At 34.6% G+C, this 19,927-nt stretch overlaps 1 protein-coding gene across 4 annotated transcripts in view; it reads left to right on the forward strand.

Moving 5' to 3' along the window:
• The window catches only part of HACE1 (HECT domain and ankyrin repeat containing E3 ubiquitin protein ligase 1), a 91,957-nt gene that overhangs the window by 40,640 nt on the left and 31,390 nt on the right, over positions 1-19,927 (forward strand). For 2 of the 4 annotated variants that reach the window (XM_070418011.1, XM_070418013.1), the window contains 9 exons: positions 218-314; positions 1,137-1,238; positions 1,944-2,050; positions 6,782-7,028; positions 12,331-12,665; positions 13,756-13,824; positions 14,063-14,150; positions 19,534-19,645; positions 19,740-19,837. In XM_070418011.1, coding sequence (XP_070274112.1) covers positions 218-314; positions 1,137-1,238; positions 1,944-2,050; positions 6,782-7,028; positions 12,331-12,665; positions 13,756-13,824; positions 14,063-14,150; positions 19,534-19,645; positions 19,740-19,837 — 1,255 coding nt within the window. The remainder of the gene's footprint in view (positions 1-217; positions 315-1,136; positions 1,239-1,943; positions 2,051-6,781; positions 7,029-12,330; positions 12,666-13,755; positions 13,825-14,062; positions 14,151-19,533; positions 19,646-19,739; positions 19,838-19,927) is intronic. The other 2 variants (XM_070418012.1, XM_070418014.1) reach the window with 1 other exon arrangement.

A 19,927-nucleotide genomic window follows, 5' to 3' on the forward strand; every position in this document is an offset into this window, starting at 1 on the left:
TACTCATATTTAATAGGTTATTTTCTTACCTACATAGTGAAAGTATGACTTAACATTGAGAAATGTTTTCCTGATTGTTGACGATGTAGTTCAGATCTTCCTCTCAATTCTTAAAAATTCTTAATCCTCGTTGATTCATATTAACTGTCCATAATTCATAGAGAAAGACTTTAAATTAAAATAATTACATTTTTAACTTGTTTCTCTTTCTGTACAGTCATGGTCAGAGAGACACAGCACAGATTCTTCTATTACGAGGAGCCAAATACCTGCCAGATAAAAATGGAGTAACCCCTCTGGATTTATGTGTACAAGTATGTTGTTAATATATATTCTTAGCCCCTTATTTTATAATAGAAGGAGACTGATAAAATAACGTTTTTCCTCAAATGAGAGGGTGGGTACAACGATTTTTATTCTGTAAAGAATATGCTCTTTAAAAGGAATAGTGATATAAGAAATATATATTGGTCTTTATGACACATGAGCTTCTAAGACCCTTGGGTTCTCCAGAATGTAAGAATGTCTTTTTGTATATTAATGAGATGACTGGTGGCTGAAAGCTCTTAGATAGCTTCAGGATGTGAGCTGGTTGCCAGAGGGGCCAACCATGGGATTAGAGGGCAGCTTCTTCTCCTGTTCCTGGGGAACGGAGAGGAGCTGGAGCTTGAAATCGGTCACTGATGATCAATAATTTAATCAATCATGCCTATATAATGGAACTTTCCTAAACACCCTAAACAGTGGGGTTCTCAGAGAGTTTCTGGGTTGGTGAATATATTAAAGTGCTGGGAGGATGACATGCCCAGAGAGGGCATGGAAGCTCTGTGCTCCTTCCCACATACCTTGCCCTATGAATCTCTTCTATTCGGCTACTCCTGAGTTGTACCCTATACAATGAACAGGTGATAGTAAAGTGTTTCCCTGGATTCTGTGAGCTCTTCTAGCAAATTATCAAACTCAAAGAGGAGTTGAGGAACTTCTGACTTACAGCTGTTTAGTCAGAGTGTAGATGGTCTAGACTTGTGATTGACTGCCTTCTGAAGTGTGAACCAAGCTCCTTATCTGGGCTGTCTATACATTTTCCTTTAGGAACTTTGTTTTTAAAGCTAGATAATTTTAAATATATTTTTTAGGGTGGATATGGAGAGACCTGTGAAGTATTAATTCAATATCACCCTAGGCTTTTCCAGACAATTATTCAAATGACACAGAATGAAGATCTCCGAGAAAACATGGTAATGTAATTGTGCTAGTAGCCTGTAAATGAACAAGCTTTATGCATGCTTAACATATATGGCAGTTTACAAATGTGTTTCTTAATCATATTATTATAAATATTTATAATAATGTTATTTATACATAATGTATATTACAAATATATGAATAATGTAAATATATATTATAATATGAATATTTTAATATTTGTAATAAATTTGTTTATCTTCATTATAGGATAAGTATGAATTATATAATAATTAATAAACTTTGTGCTAATATTTGGCCCTATGAATCTTCTTTCCTCTGGGTCTTTGGTTTCTCCTAAAGATAACTAGACTATTCCCCACAGCTAGAGGAAAAAGATCTAAGGAATATCATGTTATGATTGGTAATCACTACTTTACTGAGCTCTGTATTTAGAATAGCTCTACTCTTTGAAAATTGCAGCATTTATATTGCTTTTAAATTTTAGAATTAAATTTCTATAAATAAACTTGGTGATTTCTGTTCTGTTTCTATTTTTTTATTGCTTTCTTGGTGATTTTGAGCAAAGATTTTAGGTCATCTTATCTCTATATTAGCTTTTGAATTTATGCAACACAAAATAACTGTAAAGGACTTGATTTCAGCTAATTAGCTTGGGGATACTTATTAAACTAATAGGTACTTAATTTCTTGATAAAGTTTATATAATCACATTTTTTTATTTGTAAAAAATTTAGTTACGGCAAGTTCTAGAACATTTGTCTCAGCAAAGTGAAAGCCAGTACCTAAGGATTTTAACAAGCCTTGCTGAGGTTGCCACAACAAATGGTCATAAACTGCTTAGGTAAGTGTTTCAAAATATAAACAGATCAATAGTAACAATATCTGTCAGCTTCATCTCCTTTTAGGCATTTCTGGGAATAGTTTATTTTGTTGGATGCCTTTTGTCAGTGGTAAGATGTTCTAAAAATTTGCTGACACATCCTTGTGTATTTTGTTTTAAAGGACCAGGGCAATCAACTTTTACTAAGGAGACTTTAGTTTCCATTTGGAGGTAAAACTAGGGACTTAAGTGGATTTGGACATATGTGTCTAGAATTTTACAACATAATTGCTTAGAACAGTCATGTAAGTAAAATGTGCAGTAAGAAGAATCAAGAAAGCAATCGAGGAATCTTGATAACTAATATGTAAAACTGGGTATACGCTAGTGTTCAACCTCTCAGTGCTCCCTAATGATTCCTTATAAAATTTTCTCCTTGAACTCTCCCCCTTTCCAGTTCTTTATTCCTTCCAAAAATTATGTGGTTCTCAGTCCATGGAGTTAATGCCTTTATAATATTTGCATTTATATATATTACATTTTCCTGCAACTACACTTCTTTGTATGTGGTTAGCTACTCCAATTAGGAATAAACAGCCATTTAGAAATGGTTAATGTGTTATTTTGTAGCTTACAAATTTAGTCCACTTCTAATTTGGATGATTTCCACTTTGTAATAATCTTTTCACTTCTATTCTTAATACATTAATAGTCTTAATAGGTCATGGTCTTCTCTGACCTTGGTTAGTTGCAACCAGACTTCTTCCTCCCAGCTACATTTTGCTTCTATAAGTGAGCTACATTTTGAAATCCATTATGTTACCCCTTTCTTCTGTCTTTCCTCACACTTTCCATATACTTCAGACCAGAATCACATTCTCTACTATTTACTCAAAAGGATCTTTGCTAGGTCACCTTCTTGTGTTCTTTCAGCCATTAAGTGTTTCTTCAGTACTTTCATTCAATATGCCAGTTGATAATTTTTAAAATCTATTTTTACCTCTGAGACTACTTTAGACTCTGTAAGGGTCATTGAATTCCAGCTTGACATAATGCTCTCTTTTTATTTAGTCATTTCCATTAATCCATTTATTGGATAAGGACTTCCTAAGATTCAGACATACTAAATAAAAGCATTTACACCAGACTCAGGTGTAAATCCAGACATCACCATCTACTGTGATCTCAGCAAGTAACTTTTCATAGTTTCCCTGTCATCTACCCATTCGTCTAATACTTAATTTTTTTCAAAATATGTTTTTATTGATTTTAGAGAGAGAGGAAGGGAGAGGGAGAGAGAGAAACATCAATGAAAGAAACATCAATCATGCCCTAACTGGTTTGGCTCAATGGATAGAGCGTCAGCCTGCGGACTGAAGGGTCCCGGGTTCGATTCCAGTCAAGGGCATGTACCTTGGTTGCGGGCACATCCCAAGTAGGGGCTGTGCAGGAGGCAGCTGATCGATGTTTCTCTCTCATTGATATTTCTAACTCTTTGTCCCTCTCCCTTCCTGTCTGTAAAACATCAATAAAATATATCTAAAAAAAAAGAAACATCAATCAGCTGCCTCCTGCACACCCCCGCACTGGGGATGGAGCCCAAAACCCAGGCATGTGCTCTGACCAGGAATTGAACCAGTGACCTCTAGTGCATGGATGATGCCCAATCAACTGAGCCACACTGGCCAGGGCCATCTAATACTTATTTTTCAGTGCCTACTATCCACCAGACCATCTGCTAGGTGCTCGTGAAAAATACAGACAAGATCTCTCCCTCTGTTTAATTTACAGTCCAATCAGGATTTTATTTCCTTTTTGGAAAATGGTAGTAAATGTCTTAATGAATTTTTGTAAGAATGAAATAATAAGGTGCTTTGAAGTGCCAGGCACATATAGAGGAGATGACGGTGATAATAGTCTTGATGATATAAATGGAAAATGCTAGAGATAATGATGATTGTTTTAAATACCCCCATAATACCTTTAACCTGTTTTCCTACATTAAAAAATTTACTTGTTTTTTCTATCTAAATCTTTGTCCCATTTTCAGCTCTTCTTCAGTAATCAGAAAACATTTATGTTTTTATGTATATATGTATGTTTTTATTTTAAGTTTATCTTTAAAACTTATTAAGTAGGTACTAAACTAAGGAACATTCACATGCATTGTTTTACTTAAACCTCATAGTAACCTTGTAATTTAGATACTGTTATCTCTGTGTTACCTATAAGAAAATTGTGAAGTTCAGTGATATGCCAAGCTAATACATAGAAGATCCAGGATTCATACCCTTGCTTATAAAAAGCAGATTCTAGATTTCAATCTAGCTCTTAAAGCAACAAGGTTAGTGGAACAGGAGAAGCAGGGTAGGAAAAAGCGATCTAATGCCGGTACAAGTTTTAAAGCTACTTTGCTAAACTGTACTGTCTGTACTTACAATACTACTCTTCAAATGCTTTATAGAATATGTTATGGCTTTTGTTGGGATTACTAGTGAATTGCTACTGTTTTGAGTACACTAGTCTTCCTTCAGTGTTTCTCCTTTACTCTCCTATCACTACTACACTCACAACACTTATTATCTACACCAAGCAGTTCTGCAATACCAGCTGGGTGTTCTACAATGGATTTATTATTATTTTTAAATATGTGTTTATTGATTTTTAGAGAAGAAGGGAGAGGGATGGAGAGATAGGAACATCGATGAGAGAGAAACATCATGTATTGGCTGCCTCCTGCATGCCCTCTACTGGGATTAAGCCTGCATGTGCCCTGACTGGGAATCAAACTGGTGACCTCTTGGTTCCTGGGTTGACACCCAACCACTAAGCCGCACTAACGGGGCTGGATGTCCTACAATTTAAATCAATTTTGACACTATCTACCTGGAGATAGCATCAGTTCCCACAGGTTAAGGGCTCAGTCCCACAAGGCTCCTCTCCCCCACTTAAGATGTTAATCCCAAGTAGTAGTTCCCCATAACTTCTGTTTGACTTGACTGCAAAGCTGAGTTCTGATGACCTTTACCCCCTTGGATTGGATTATTTCCTAGAACAGCTCACAAATTCAAGGAAACACATTTGCTAATTTATTAAAGGCTATGAGAAAGGATAGAGATGAATAGCTAGATAAAGAGATACTTAGGGCAAGGTCTGGGAGAGTCCTGAGCACAGGAGCTTCTGTCCCCATGGGGTTGGCTTACATCATCCTTCTGGTACATGGATGTGTTCACCAACCCGGATGCTTCTTAAACCCCGTATGTTTTGGCTTTTTATGGAGGCTTTGTCACATAGGCATGTGAAACATTAACACCACATCCAGCCCCTCTCTTCTTTCTGGAGAATGGGTTTAGGGTGAGGGGGGCTGAAAATTCCAAGCTTCTAATCATGGCTTGGCCTTTCTCGTGACCAGCTTCCATTCTATCCCACAGCCCACCAAGAGTCACCTCAGTAGAACAACAGACAGTGCTCTCACCCAGGAAATTCCAAGAGATTTAGGGTTTCTGTGTTAGGAATTGACATCAAAGACCAACTATTAGAACAAAAGATGCTCCTAGTGCCCCAACCACTTAGGGTTTTAGGAGTTCCCCAGGAACTGGGGGCAGAGACCAATAGATATATTTACTATTATCTCACAGCTACCAAGGTAGATTCTTAAGAGAATCTTAAATACAAATTATTTCCCCCTTCCAATTTATGTTTAATAATATTTAAAATTTAAAACATTTAAATTACAATTGATATTTAATATTATATTATGTTTAATGGTATTTTTGCAGTTTGCCTTTCATTTATTCATTTGTTTGTGAATCATTTTGTGTTTCTTAACCCCAAAGTGATGTAATTTTGGCCATTTACTTTAATAGAAATTTTAATTAAGAAAATAAATATATATTAATTAGTGATAATTGAGATGTCATTTAGCGCACTTTTGAAAAATGAATAGCCTTTTGTCTAACTGATTCTAGGAGTATTTGATAAAGATAATAAATATTTCCTGAGGGCCTTTTCACACATATTTTGTTTCATTAAATGAGTTATCTTCCTATATATTTGTGATTGAGGTAACGATAGTTAACAATGTGTAAATGAACAGAGAAATCACAACCTTTGCTAAGTAAGACACTGACTGGAGGTGTACTCTCATAAAAACCAAAGGTGGTAGGTAGTGCTTTAAATTAGGAAACTAATTTTGAAACTTTTATATTGAGACCTGGTGGCTTGAAAAGAAATTATTTTATGATGAACTGAGAAGGGTATGGTGAAGTTTGGGTTTTATAATTTTTTTGTATCATACAAAAGAGATATTTCACTGTTTGGAAAGTGAAAAATAACATTTTTTTAGACCAACCAATTAGTCTGGAAGAAGTTTAAACTAGGTAAAGTAATATAAAATTATTAGGCTATATTAATAGTTGATAATTTTAAGATTCCATTGTAAGAAAATACTTCTTACCTTAAGATAACTCCAGATTAGGTACTTAAAACAAATATTTATATATTTTATGCTTTGACCATTGGTTATATTCTGGTGACTTAAAAATTAATAATTTGTTCATATGCAATTGAAGTAATATATATTTGGTAACTTCCTGTTAAAACATTCTGTTCTCTGTTAAGACAGGAAAGGAATTTTACTGGTTAAATTATGAAACAGATGGCCAATTCATGAAAATGTTTTAAAATAGATATTTTAAAATGTAATTTGTTTTATTCTATCTAATCTGTTCATATTTTAATTTTTTTTTTTAGCCTGTCTAGTAATTATGATGCTCAAATGAAGAGCCTTTTAAGGATTGTGAGGATATTTTGTCATGTCTTTCGAATTGGTCCTTCCTCTCCCAGTAATGGAATCGATATGGGCTACAACGGGAATAAAACACCAAGAAGCCAGGTGTTCAAGGTCAGAAAAGTATATGACGTTGTTATGAAGATAGACGTAAAAGAGATGAATTTGACAAAGCATGCTTTCATTAATCAGAAACCTCATACACAGGACGTAAGTCTGGTTCATACCTGTATCACTTTTTAAGTTAGGATACACCTTCCTCCTTTCATCTCTGTTTAATCAACAGCAAGTCTTAATTGGTGAGCTTTTATATTTTTCTTACAAGTAAACTTTTAATTCCTTTAATGTTTTATTCTAAGGGTAAAGATATTTAATGTTAAACATGACCAAATCTAATTTTTAATCTTTTAAGGTAGCATATGCAGCCATTATGTTTTCTAAAAAATATTATTTATTCAGAAGGAAAGAAACTGTTGAGTTTTTATTTAGATTTTATTATTATGTGTGTATATGTTTTCAAAGTAAGTTTACTTTCAGTTACTGGGTACCAACAGTTAATTCCTGGGATCACTTCAAGGAAGAATCATTGAGATATGTATTTTGTTAAACATTTTGTGTTGCTTCAGTTGCTCCTGTTATATAAGCACATTTATGGATGGAATCCTTGGAAGAATGATTCCATATAAAACCCAAGGCAGTGTTGCTACTCGTGTTAAATGATAATTTTATGAAGTAAACAAAAGGAACATGGTTGCAATTGCTATTATTAATGCTTTTTTATGGTATTATATTTTCAGGTAACTCAGATTTTGGATAAATGTGTAATTTAATAACTTTCCATGTTATTTTTTTTTTTTTTAATATATTTTATTGATTTTTTACAGAGAGGAAGGGAGAGAGATAGAGAGTTAGAAACATCGATGAGAGAGAAACATCGATCAGCTGCCTCCTGCACATCTCCCACTGGGGATGTGCCCGCAACCCAGGTACATGCCCTTGACCGGAATCGAACCTGGGACCCTTCAGTCCGCAGGCTGACGCTCTATCCATTGAGCCAAACCGGTTTCGGCTCCATGTTATTTTTTTTTTAAAGGTATTTTATCTTGGGAAATTTTCATAGTATAAAATTTGCTTTTGAGTTCATAAAGACATATTTTTTTAGACAGTTTGTTGAGTGTAAATATAGGTTCTCTATCCAAAAACTGATATAACCGCTTTTATGTGCCATTTTCTCCAAAACGAGTTATGCTTGACAGCTTTACTGTCTGTAAAAATCTGAAGTTAAATTAATGAGTTATGCTAAATGATCCGTACATGGAAGATTTTGGCAGACACAAATAAATGGTTTGTAAGCATTTTGACACTAGTAGTTTCCTTAATACTTAGAATAGGTCTGACAGCCTTTAGGAAGGTATGTATAAGTATCTCTGCATCTATTTGTCTGCTTCAGGGGCTAGAGAGATCTATCTCTCTCTCTCTTCCTTGCCTCTCTTTTTTTAAATTAGTATTGGAAAGAGATCTCACTTTTTTTTCTCTTCTTTTTTCTTTCCCTATTGTGCCACCTCCTGGAAGAAGGAAGTTATGCATCTTATTGTAATTCAAATTTTGGCTTTTCACATACCACCCCTTCCTTGAATATTAGGAGTGATTATTTATTGTCTGTGTAAAAATCTAATCTAAATTATTGATTCATTGTTTTTCCAATGCTCCTTTAAGTGAGTTTTACTGCTGAAGCATTCACTTTAAATGGAGTTGTTCTTAATGTGCTCATGCTGTTAGTTACTGAATCTACCTACCCCTGATTTTATTTTCTACTCATTCTTGCTACACATTTACAATTATGAATAGAAAAATCAAATCATGTATAGATATGGTCACCATTATATTCACTATTGTCTGATTTTTTTGGTTAAAATTTGAATTTGCCATCTATTTGCTATCAGAAAATAAGTATGTGCTGAATATCCTCTCTGTAGGCATTAAATGCTTGTTAGTTTTTTACCTACCCAGTCAGTACATATATAACTGAGTAGAAAAAGATATCACTGTTTTTCTTTTAGTTTTTTTTTTCCCATGGAATCCAGACTCTGTATTTTTATTGTATATGTAATTAAATATATATTTATATTTATCTATTTTATTTTATTTGTTAGTATTTTTATTTCTTTTTTAAGTCATTATTTTCTGCATTATTGACAACTACTTTTGCCTCTGATCACTTATTTTCTCTTAAATTTTGATCTGCCACTTTGTTAAAACACTTTTATTGTAAAACTTAGCTCTCCACTTTAAGAATAAAAATAGAAGTTACATTGTCATTTATGTATATAAGCTCTCTTCATTGTGGGATGATTCAAGTTGTAAAAATCTTTAAACATTTGCTGAGTTGCTGTAATGTTAAGTTGGAAATATCATTTTAATTTTTACTACATTTTTCTAAGGTAGCAATTGACCCCCACTTTCTATTTCATTAACTAGGTAGCATGTCCCTCTATTAAAATTAACTAACAGGTTTTCCATTTAAATGAGTAGGTTTATAGGCCGCGTGTTTTTAGTAGGTGAAATTATTTAACATCCTGTTATTAGTTTTCTCATTTATCTTAGAAGTCCTTTAAATTTGTCTGAACACTTACCTAGTTTTTTAGTTTTAAGAGATTTTTGCCTAGCGCCATGGAACTCTCGGAGCATCTGTAGGAGGAGGCAGTTCTGGTTTAGAAGAAGGGTGAGCATGGGCCAGAGAGTTTAGGGTTCCTCAGTCTTGATATGCTATTGTGAATAGTAAGCTGCGACTATTAACAGTATCATAGAAGTATAATTGGGAAAAATTGGAAGCCAAGAAAGATTGAGAAACTTTTAACTATAAAAGCTTATTTTTTGAGTTGTGGCATTTGACATTATCAAGATGAGACTAGTCAGACTAACAAGAATCCAAGATACTATTAATGGACTTAGTAAAGTTAGCAATGCTTTCCTGTCAGATTTGTATCTCACTTTGGCATGTGGATCTTGAAAAATTTCTAATTTTTCTGCAAGTGGGGATTACATATACAAATGTTTTAAAAATTATATATGATTGTCATTATTACTATAGGGAGAATGTAATTCTGTGGTGAAGATCACTCAATAATTTGAAATGAAGCAATATTTCCACAGTGCCAAGAAGCCGGCTCATATTTTCCATAGTCATTGATCTGTACAGTGCTTTGTATTTTGTCTAATGTTTTTATCATTATTTATGAGTAGAGAAAGCATCACAGATATGGTTTACTTTTAATTTTTAAAATGTATTATAATCTTTTTGTCTGTGGCTGATACCACAGTTAGAAATTAAAATTATTTTCACTGTATTCTTTTGTGGTTGAGGAAGGAATTTTCTGCACAAATCTTTAAAGGGATAACTCCCTAAGTAAAACTACCTCAAGGTTGGGATGTTGTTTTGTTGCATGTGTGAATGAAAAATGAAAAGCTGGTAAAGAGAGAAAAGAAAGGCCTAAGATGATTTAACTACTTCTCTTTTTCCCCTCATTTTCTTTTAATTCTACGCTGTGTTCCTTTATTGAAAACTTTCTAGTTTTTTTAGTATTCTGGATTATTCAACTTTTGCCTTTCATTTTTGCACATTGTCAGTATTTGAAAATAAGATTGTGATAGGTTCAGGCTCAGTGCTCTCGTCTGCTTGAGCAGCAGGAATCATTTCCTGCCTTAGGCTCATCTCCATCCAATGGTTGATTTTCTAGGTTTTAGCCATTCTCATTTAGAGGCTTATTATTCCTTTTTCCTTTTGTTTCAAACAGTTTTACATCATTACCACCTGTTCTTTCTGTTTTAGAAGTTCATTTTCTTAGCCCTAACCGGTTTGGCTCAGTGGATAGAGCGTCGGCCTGCGGACTGAAGAAGTTCATTTTCTGATATAAAGCTAAATAGTTTTGTTGACATAAGTTCTTTTCATCTTTTATAGCAGGTTAAATGTTTTGCTCATGAACTGAAACTATTGACTCAAACTTGAATCATGATTAGAATTAAAGACATTTTCAGTGAAGCCCTGGCCGGGTGACTCAATTGGTTGGAGAATCATCCTGTACAACAAAAGGTTGTGAGTTTGATTCCTGATCAGGGCAAATGCCCAGATTGCAGGTTTGACCCCAGGTCAGGGCGAGTGTAGGAAACAACCCATCGATGTTTCTCTCTATTCCTCTCTTCTTCTCTCCCTCTCAAATCAAGAAACATATCTTCCGGTGAGGATTAAAAGAAAAAAAAAGACATTTCAGTGAGGGTATTATGTCAGTATTTGTGGCAGCCAGTTCTTTTGCCTCTTGTTTAAGCAGCTCAGGGACACTGAGTCTTCCAGCTGCAGTCTGTGCCTAATCATGGAAAAGTTCTTTGTGGGGAAGAGGGTGCTCATTTCAGCCCCAGAAAGGGTATAATTAGTTTCGCCTTTTGCTTACCTGTTTACCAAGTGCCTACTAATTAAATGCTTGCTGAATGAGTGAATTAGGTTTTTGTTGATGGTAGTGGGTGTTTTATTTTATTTTGTTTTCTGCTTTTTGGTTTAACATTTAAAGTGGAGACTTAGGGTGATTTAATTGTTTGTAAATTCAGTAAGTGAAATATTTTCAAAAAGAGAATGTTATGGAAACCTGGAGGAAGGCTAAAGATGTAGCAGAGGGATTTGTTAGATAATAACTGGAAATAATTTTCTGGCAGAACAGGTTATTTAAACATTTTCTAAGGTTCCAAATATGGTTGCATAATCTCTTCCCATAGTGGTCTTTAAAAGTAATATTATTTATTTTAGTTGAAGTATTGTAAGGGTGTGTCTTTCCAAAATACATGATTTGGTTTATAGCATTCTGTGGTCATATAAGAATTATAAAATAAAATTATGGTATACATTTTGCAATGTATACATGTATCAAATCATCACATTTTATACCTTAAAGTTATACAATATTTATGCCAATTATATCTCTATAAACTTTATAGTGGTTCTCAACCTTCCTAATGCCGTGACCCTTTAATACAGTTCCTCATGTTGTGGTGACCCCCAACCATAAAATTATTTTTGTTGCTACTTCATAACTGTAATTTTGCTACTGTTATGAATCGTAATGTAAATATCTGATATGCTATATGTGTTTTCCGATGGTCGCGACCCACAGGTTGAGAACCGCTGTGTAAAGGAATGAAAATAAGAACCCATTGGAATATGCATGTATGCTTTTAAAACTAAATAAAAATTTTTAAAAGAAGATTGCTTATATATTTTTTGTTAGGTTTTAGTTTTCCCTTTTTATTCCAAGGAATGCATAAATGCAAATTAACTTTTCATTATAAATGGAGAAATTGTCATTTATATGACATTCATAACTTTTTGTTACTTGCCTATAGGCATTGCTGTTACATTAACCAGGGAAAATAGTAGTATCTAGAGTAAATTTTCTCTTTGATAATATTTGTTTGGCTGGAGTTTCAGAATGATATATTTTTTAAAAAACTTTTCTTTTTCTCTTAGCCTCTCGAATTGCTTTGGCACTCATTAGATGAATGGCTAGTTTTAATAGCTACAGAACTGATGAAAAACAAAAAGGACTCAACGGATATCACTTCTATTTTACTAAAACAAAAAGGCCAAGATCAAGATGGTACTTCCATTCCTCCATTTGAACCTCCAGGACCTGGGAGCTATGAAAATCTATCCACTGGTACCAGGGAATCTAAACCAGATGCTCTAGGAGGGAAACAGGAAGCCGGTGCAGACTGTCAGGATGTTATTTCTATGACAGCTAACCGGCTAAGTGCTGTCATTCAAGCTTTTTACATGTGCTGTTCTTGTCAGATGCCTCCAGGGTAAGAGGGTTTCTGCTTTGTTTTTTGTGCAGGTCTCAGCCTATCAATAACCAATCTGGTGGCTGGTCTAGCCCTTGTGGTTCTTATTATGATTGCAAGGCGCCCTTCAGCAATAACCATCAGGAAACTTTGAAAAAAAAAAAAAGGTTTATTACTTACAAGGTCTGGAAATTACATGGCACACCTGGGGCCACACAGCGAGGTCACAGGGAGAGAGCGAGAGCAAGAGCGTGGCCCACTAGAGAGCTAGTGCACAAGCGGTATGGGTATGGGCCTGGTGTCCTGCTTTTTGGGGGGTCGAAGGTGGGGGTTTTCTGGTGCTCAGTCTTTATTGGTGAATTTAAAACATAAGAGTGGGAATTTAAAGTGTGGGAAGAGAAAAAAACAAGTGGCCTAAATGGTCAGTTATCCAAGTCAACCAAGATCTCTAAAACAAAGGAGCCTCAATGGGGGGAGGTGGCCTGGCTCTTATCTAGTTGGGTGGCTGGCAATGTGTTTATTAAAGATAGCCATCTTTGAAGTGTATGCCTCTTTGAAGCAGAAGCCTTGGCAACCAAAACTTAAGTCAGGCGCCTGCATTACAAAACGGGAAACCCAACTGTCAAGGCTTACATGGCATGCTTATTGCTTCTCTGATAGATGAAGAAAAGCTTTGATTTTTTATTTTATTTTATGTAATTTCAGTAAAAACAGCTGGTAGTTTGTTGATTTTAAGTTCTATTCTGATCTAGTTTTAGGATATTCATACCAATCTAGAATTATTTGATAGGCATTCTGTAAGTTATTAGCATGAGGAATGCTGAATGCCACTTTGTATAGGATCACTTTATTATGTATTTGAAATGTATAGACCAGAGATGCTTATTAACATTTCAAGGTTTTAAAAAAGTCACTTGTTTATATGCTAATGAAAATTTTATATTTTTTCATTTTATAGATTGGGTAGACATGCCTCAATTTCTTAATTTGTAAAGACGATCCAAACCCAATTTTTGTCTAGAAGCCAGTCCAGTTCAATACATAGTTTTCAAATTTGCTATATCATCAACTTTTGTCTGTGTGTTCTGATTTGTTTTTTTACTCCCCACAGAATGACTTCACCCCGTTTCATCGAATTTGTCTGCAAACACGATGAAGTCTTAAAATGCTTTGTTAACAGGTAAGGCTTTCTTGGACTCATGGACTGCACTTGTAGCCTTTTCTTTCTTTACTTATGTTTTCATCTCTACAGAAAAAAATGTTACTTCTGTTAAACTATTAAAATAATGTTCAGTGACAAGTGAAAGTATTGTAGGTGTGTTGCTCTTCTGTTTCAATATCCATAGATCTGAATCTGCATTTCACTTAATGCTAGTCATCATTTCTGTTCATTTAAACAAAATGTATTTTTCTTTCAGAAATCCCAAAATTATATTTGACCACTTTCACTTTCTCCTTGAATGTCCTGAGTTGATGTCAAGATTTATGCATATCATAAAAGCACAGGTATAAATTTCTCTTAATCTTATTTTTAATCTGTTTAATGAAAATTGACTTTCTAAATTTGAGTACTGTTTAGTGAAGTAATTATTATATGTGAGACCTCCTGCTATAAAGGAGTAAAATTACCTTATTCTTTAATATATTAAATTACATTAGTAGGTTTGTTTATTATGAGGAGTAATTTTTCTTCAAGAAATGTGTATTGAGGTCCTATGTGCAGTGGCTATTCAAAGACAACAGAACACGTTGCCACATTTCCTGAAATGAGCTTCATGGAACACTAGCCCTATAAAGCTCATGGTCCTTGAGAAAAAGATTTTATCCCCAAATACTTTGGGAAATGTGCCCTGTTGGAGATTTATGAAGTTTATCAGCATCATATTAAAGGCTTTGAGAAGCCCTCTACTAAAAAGAGTGATCTAACTTTGTTAATCCTCCAAATTTATTTGACCTGACAACCTTTCCCCTGCCAAGGTTCATTCCACATATCTCATGTTTCATGTAATGTGTTAGAAAAAGCTTGTTTTACTACTTAACAGCTCATGTGACTTTGGGTACAGCTCCAGCCTCCTTGAGTCTTGGTTTCTTCATCTGTAAAAAACAGATAAACCTCATAAAACTATTAAGAGTATTAAATAGTGACTGGCATATATGTTCAATTAATGGTAGTTGTTTTGGAGGTAGAAGACATGTATCCTTTCTCCTAGAGGATCTTAATTGAGTCTAGCAGAGGAGATAATAAATGTACCTATAAGATAGTAATTACAGTATCACCTGGTTCTTCAGGCGTTTAAGGGATGAAACACTTGCTTCTGGCTGCTATAATCCAGAGGAAGTTCAAAGAGGAGATGGTTTTTAAATTGGACCTTGAAAAACATGCAAAATTTGAAGAGAAGAAATGGGGAAGATGAACATTCTAGTTAAGATATGGATATGTAGGGGGTGAAGCAGAAATTTTGTGTAGGTGAGGAATGAGATACAATTCTGGAAAGGCAGATTTAGGTCATCCTTTGTTAAACCTTGACTGCTATATTAAAGAATCTTTGTTTGCTAGGGTGGCAGGAGCCAGTGATAGCTTTGCCTTAGGACAGTAATGGCGAACCTATGACACGCGTGTCAGAGGTGACACGTGAACTCATTTTTTTGGTTGATTTTTCTTTGTTAAATGGCATTTAAATATGTAAAATAAATATCAAAAATATAAATCTTTGTTTTACTATGGTTGCAAAGATAAAAAATTGTCTTTATGTGACACGGCACCAAAGTTAGGGTTTTTCAAAATGCTGACATGCCGAGCTTAAAACGTTCGCCATCACTGCCTTAGGAGAATGACATGACCCTGGCAAAATTTTAGGAAACACTTTGTCAGAAGTGTAGAGTGTAGGATAGACTGCAGGCTGTGGTTTGGTTAGTAGTCATAGGATAAATACTACAGGTGTGTTTAAATGTCTTTAGGGACACTGATTCTTTCAGAACTTAAAGAAAGCTAAGAACTAAATCTGACAAAATTATACAAATGTCTATTAGTATCCTTTGACATCTGTTTAATAATGAATGGTAATGTAAAAGAGAAGGTCGTAATAATAACTTATATTTATTGAATGCTAACTTCAGGCCAGGTACCATACATTTTTTTACGTGGGTTATTTTATTTTTATAACAATCATGTGAGATGGGTACTCTTAACTAAAGAGGTTAAGTACGTTAAGTTATTCAGCACCAAGTGGGAGAACTAGAATTTAAAAGTCTGTCTGGTTCTTAAGTTCATTTTCTTAACCTATATTGTGTGACTCCATTCTAGGGCAAATGAGATTATAGGTGAAAGAAACTTAGTTTTGAAAGAGGTAGTTTGCTATTTTTTAATATTGTCTTTGCTTTTCACTTCCTTTATCCCTTCCCTTTCTGAACAATTCAGTCAAAAAGCATCTGCATCAGCTATCCACCTTACCCACCTCTTTGACTCACAGAGTATTTTGTTGCCTGACCAGAGTGAGGAAGGTGCCCTCAAACATTGTGGTGTTCCTCTTATGGTGTTTGGAGCTTGGGCGTGGTAAGGAGGGTGTCTGTGTAGAAGAGGGCCTCAGCATGGAGTATGTGAATTGCAGTGGCGTATGGAGAATGTCCAGTGTGGAGGGTGGTGACAGTGGCTCGGTAGTTTGACAAAGCCCAAGTGGGGTACAGGGCATGCATGCAGTGAACAAACGGTTCATGTAATCTACATACAGGTTGTTCAAATAAGTAAGTATAGTGAATATAGTGGGAGCTTCGTTTCTCATTGTTGGAGAAAGGAGTTTCAAAATGGAGGACAATATAATGAACCATGTGCCTTTGGAGTGGAATTGGAGATGGCAGTGTGAGCTTATAATTTTTAATATAGATAGATAGATATAGCTAACCCAGCACCCAGTTCTTGGTCTCTGAATACCGTTCTTAATGAATCAGGACTCATTGGAGAAATGGCTAATTCCAGGGCTGGGTCAGTAAAAGTACAGATGAGCCTGGAACATCTTATGTGCAAGAAATTTTTTTAAAGAATTATGATTCAGAATTAATGACCCAGAACCAGCTTGAATGTACTCCACTGGCCAAATCTGGAACAATTTGGCCATCAAAATAAATACTGATGGCAAAATATTATAAATACAACCAACTCATGAGTCTGTATTGAAAAGTTAATGAACACATGGAAAGTTTGATGATGTGAGGGATATTTTTACTGTCTGAAAGTATGTCCCCATGGAATACTTACAAATTACAAAGATTTAAAAAAGGCCTTTATCACCCTGGCTGGGTGGCTCAGTTGATTGGAGTGTCATCCTGTACACCAAAAGGTTGTGGATTTAATTCCCGGTCAGGACACATACCTAGATTGCGGGTTTGATCCCTAGTTGGAGTGAATATGGGAGGCAGCCAATCGATGTCTCTCTCTGTCTCTGTCTCTCTCTCTCTGTATCTATCTCCCTAAAATTAATAAACATATCCTCAGATGAGGATTAAAATAAAAATAAACAAACAAAAAACTTTACAGTGGGCACATTTGGCAGTGACCAAAGCAGAACTATCAGTGTGCCAGCTGACTTGGCGCACAGAGAAGAACATGGCATCACTTCTTTAATATTCCTGCCAAAGATGCACACCCTGCATTTAATCATGAGAAAACATCAGACATACTAACAAAATAAGTGACCTGCAATCTTTAAAAGTATTGAGATCATGAAAATTAAGAAAACAATGAAAAACTACCAGAATGAAACAGGACAACTAAATAAAATTCTTGAGGTATTGCACTGTAAAGGACATTATTAGGAAAAGAACAAAACTTGAATTAGGTCTAAGGATTAGATACACTGTAGTAATGTGTCTGTTAATTTTCTGATTTTGACAGTTGTTTTCTGGTATGTAGAAGAATTCTCTTGTTTGTGAGAAATGCACACTGAAGTTTTTAGACTTGACTGGACATCATGTTGGCAGCTTACTCTCACAACAGGAAAAAGAAATACTTTGTATTCTACTGTACTTAGAAATTTTATGTAACTTGGAGGCTGTTCCAAAACACAGTGAAAAACAAAAAGGATCTCTGCTAAGGGATTGGCTTCTTGTTCTGTTGGTGGTTTTCAGGTGGCTTGTAGTTAAAGGGAGAAACATTTTGTATTGCTGTACAAATGCTAATAAGAGGAACCTCTGTAATCAGTCCTGTTTTGTGAATTATTTTATGGAAATGCAGGTACTGAGAAAGTTTACATACAAAAATCTGCCCTTTGGCTTTGTAGGTATGTCTATATGTATGTGGATGCTTTGATCTTACAGATATCTTATTAGCTTTTAAAGGTAGAACTTTATATTTTTTTATGTTCCATTTGAATTACTTTAAAAAATTGTCATTTGCTTTTATTTCTTGGTTCACATTTTATAGATAAAATATATAATTTAATATTTAATATCTTATAATGGCAAGGACAGTTATTGTAATTTTAAATCTTATTAACAATAATTTTAACATTATTATGAGTGATAATAAGAACAACACCTCTCATTGAGCATTTTGAGTGTTAAGTATTTCTACAAGTTAACCTCTGGATGCTGCTTTTTTTCTTCTGTGAAATGGGGACAGTAAGAGTCCCTTTGCCTCATAGTATTGTGAGGATTACATGTCAAAATACATCTAAAGTGCTTAAAACTTATAGGTGCTTTAATAAATGTTAGCTAATTTATGATTATAATTATTATTATGCCTTATATATGCGTTATTTCACTTAATCCTCACAATTATCACCTAAGGTATTATTTCCCCGATTTTACAGGTGGGAAAACTAAAGTTCTTAGAGGATTCTTAATTTCTTTACATTCTTAATGCACTCTAGTTTATTGTACTTCACTATTTAGAACTTATTATATATGTATTGTTCTAACGCTAGTTTCATTTCTTTAACTATATTAAAAAATTTTAGCTAAGAATTTGAGATTTTTATAGCTCTTATGTTACCTGCAGTGTTGGCACATGCTGGCTACTCAGCAATACTTTCTGAGTAATCATAAAAAAATTGCAAATCACATGCAGTTGCATATCTGGCAAATGAACAAAAGGTAGAGACTTTCTCTACTGTTTAAGAGGTTGTATTCTTTAATTTTTAGGGTGGAGGAAGGGAAGGAAGAAGGAAAGAACGGGGTTACAAATTCTTTTTTGGTTGCTGCATGTATTTAGAGGTTATAGTAGAAATAAGAATAAAGTTAGATGTAAAAGACTATTTTCATGAAAAATTAAATGGAACATGTGACATAATATTTCTGGATGTGAAAATTCATTTTGTATAAGCCTTGTTGTGTTTAAAAGAAAAGGAGAGTAAATATATTTAATTACATATATGACATTAAGTTCTTAGATATAACCTAATTTGTCAGGTCTTTTCTGTTGAAAAGGCAAGGCATTTTTAAAAATTTATTTTAAAATATATTTTTATTGATTTCAGGGAGGAAGGGAGAGGGAGAGAGAGAGAGATAGAAACATCAATAATGAGAGAGAATCATTGATTGGCTGCCTCCTGCACACCCCCTACTGGGGATGGAGCCCACAACCTCGAGCATGTGCCCTGACTGGGAATTGAACCATGATCTCTTGGTCCATAGGTCCATGCTCAACCACAGAGCCACACCAGCTGGGCAAAAATGCAAGGAATTTTAATACACTCTTTAGATAGTCAAAGTATTTCAGCCATGCTCTGCCTTTTTGTAAATAGTTGTTGAAATGTCAGGACATTATCTAGAACTGCTTGGTATAAATAAAGGTCTAAGGATGATTACTTGTAGCAAGGGTATTTAGCATACTAGTTAAGTAAATTTAATAGGTGACTGAAACACTAACATATTTTACTGTTATTTGTTGGGGCAGCCATTTAAAGATCGCTGTGAATGGTTTTATGAACATTTGCATTCAGGACAAGCAGATTCAGACATGGTGCATAGACCAGTGAGTGAGAATGACATCCTGCTGGTTCACAGAGGTATGCTTACAAAAGAAATGCTGTGCATGTGAGGCCCCAAACACTAGCTATTGTAAATTTTAATATGTACAATTAACCAGTGCTGCATATTTAGATTCCATTTTTAGGAGTAGCTGTGAAGTCGTGTCAAAAGCAAATTGTGCAAAGCTAAAGCAAGGAATTGCTGTACGGTTCCATGGGGAAGAAGGCATGGTGGGTATAAACATAAGTGATGAAGATCAATGTATATAAAAGATTAAAATACACTTGAATAAGATTTAATATTTAATTGGTAATTGAAGC

This window comes from Myotis yumanensis, unplaced genomic scaffold (genome assembly GCF_028538775.1).
Source record: "Myotis yumanensis isolate MYYU_CA2020_CCGP unplaced genomic scaffold, mMyoYum1.0.hap1 SCAF_6, whole genome shotgun sequence".
NCBI lineage: Eukaryota > Metazoa > Chordata > Mammalia > Chiroptera > Vespertilionidae > Myotis > Myotis yumanensis.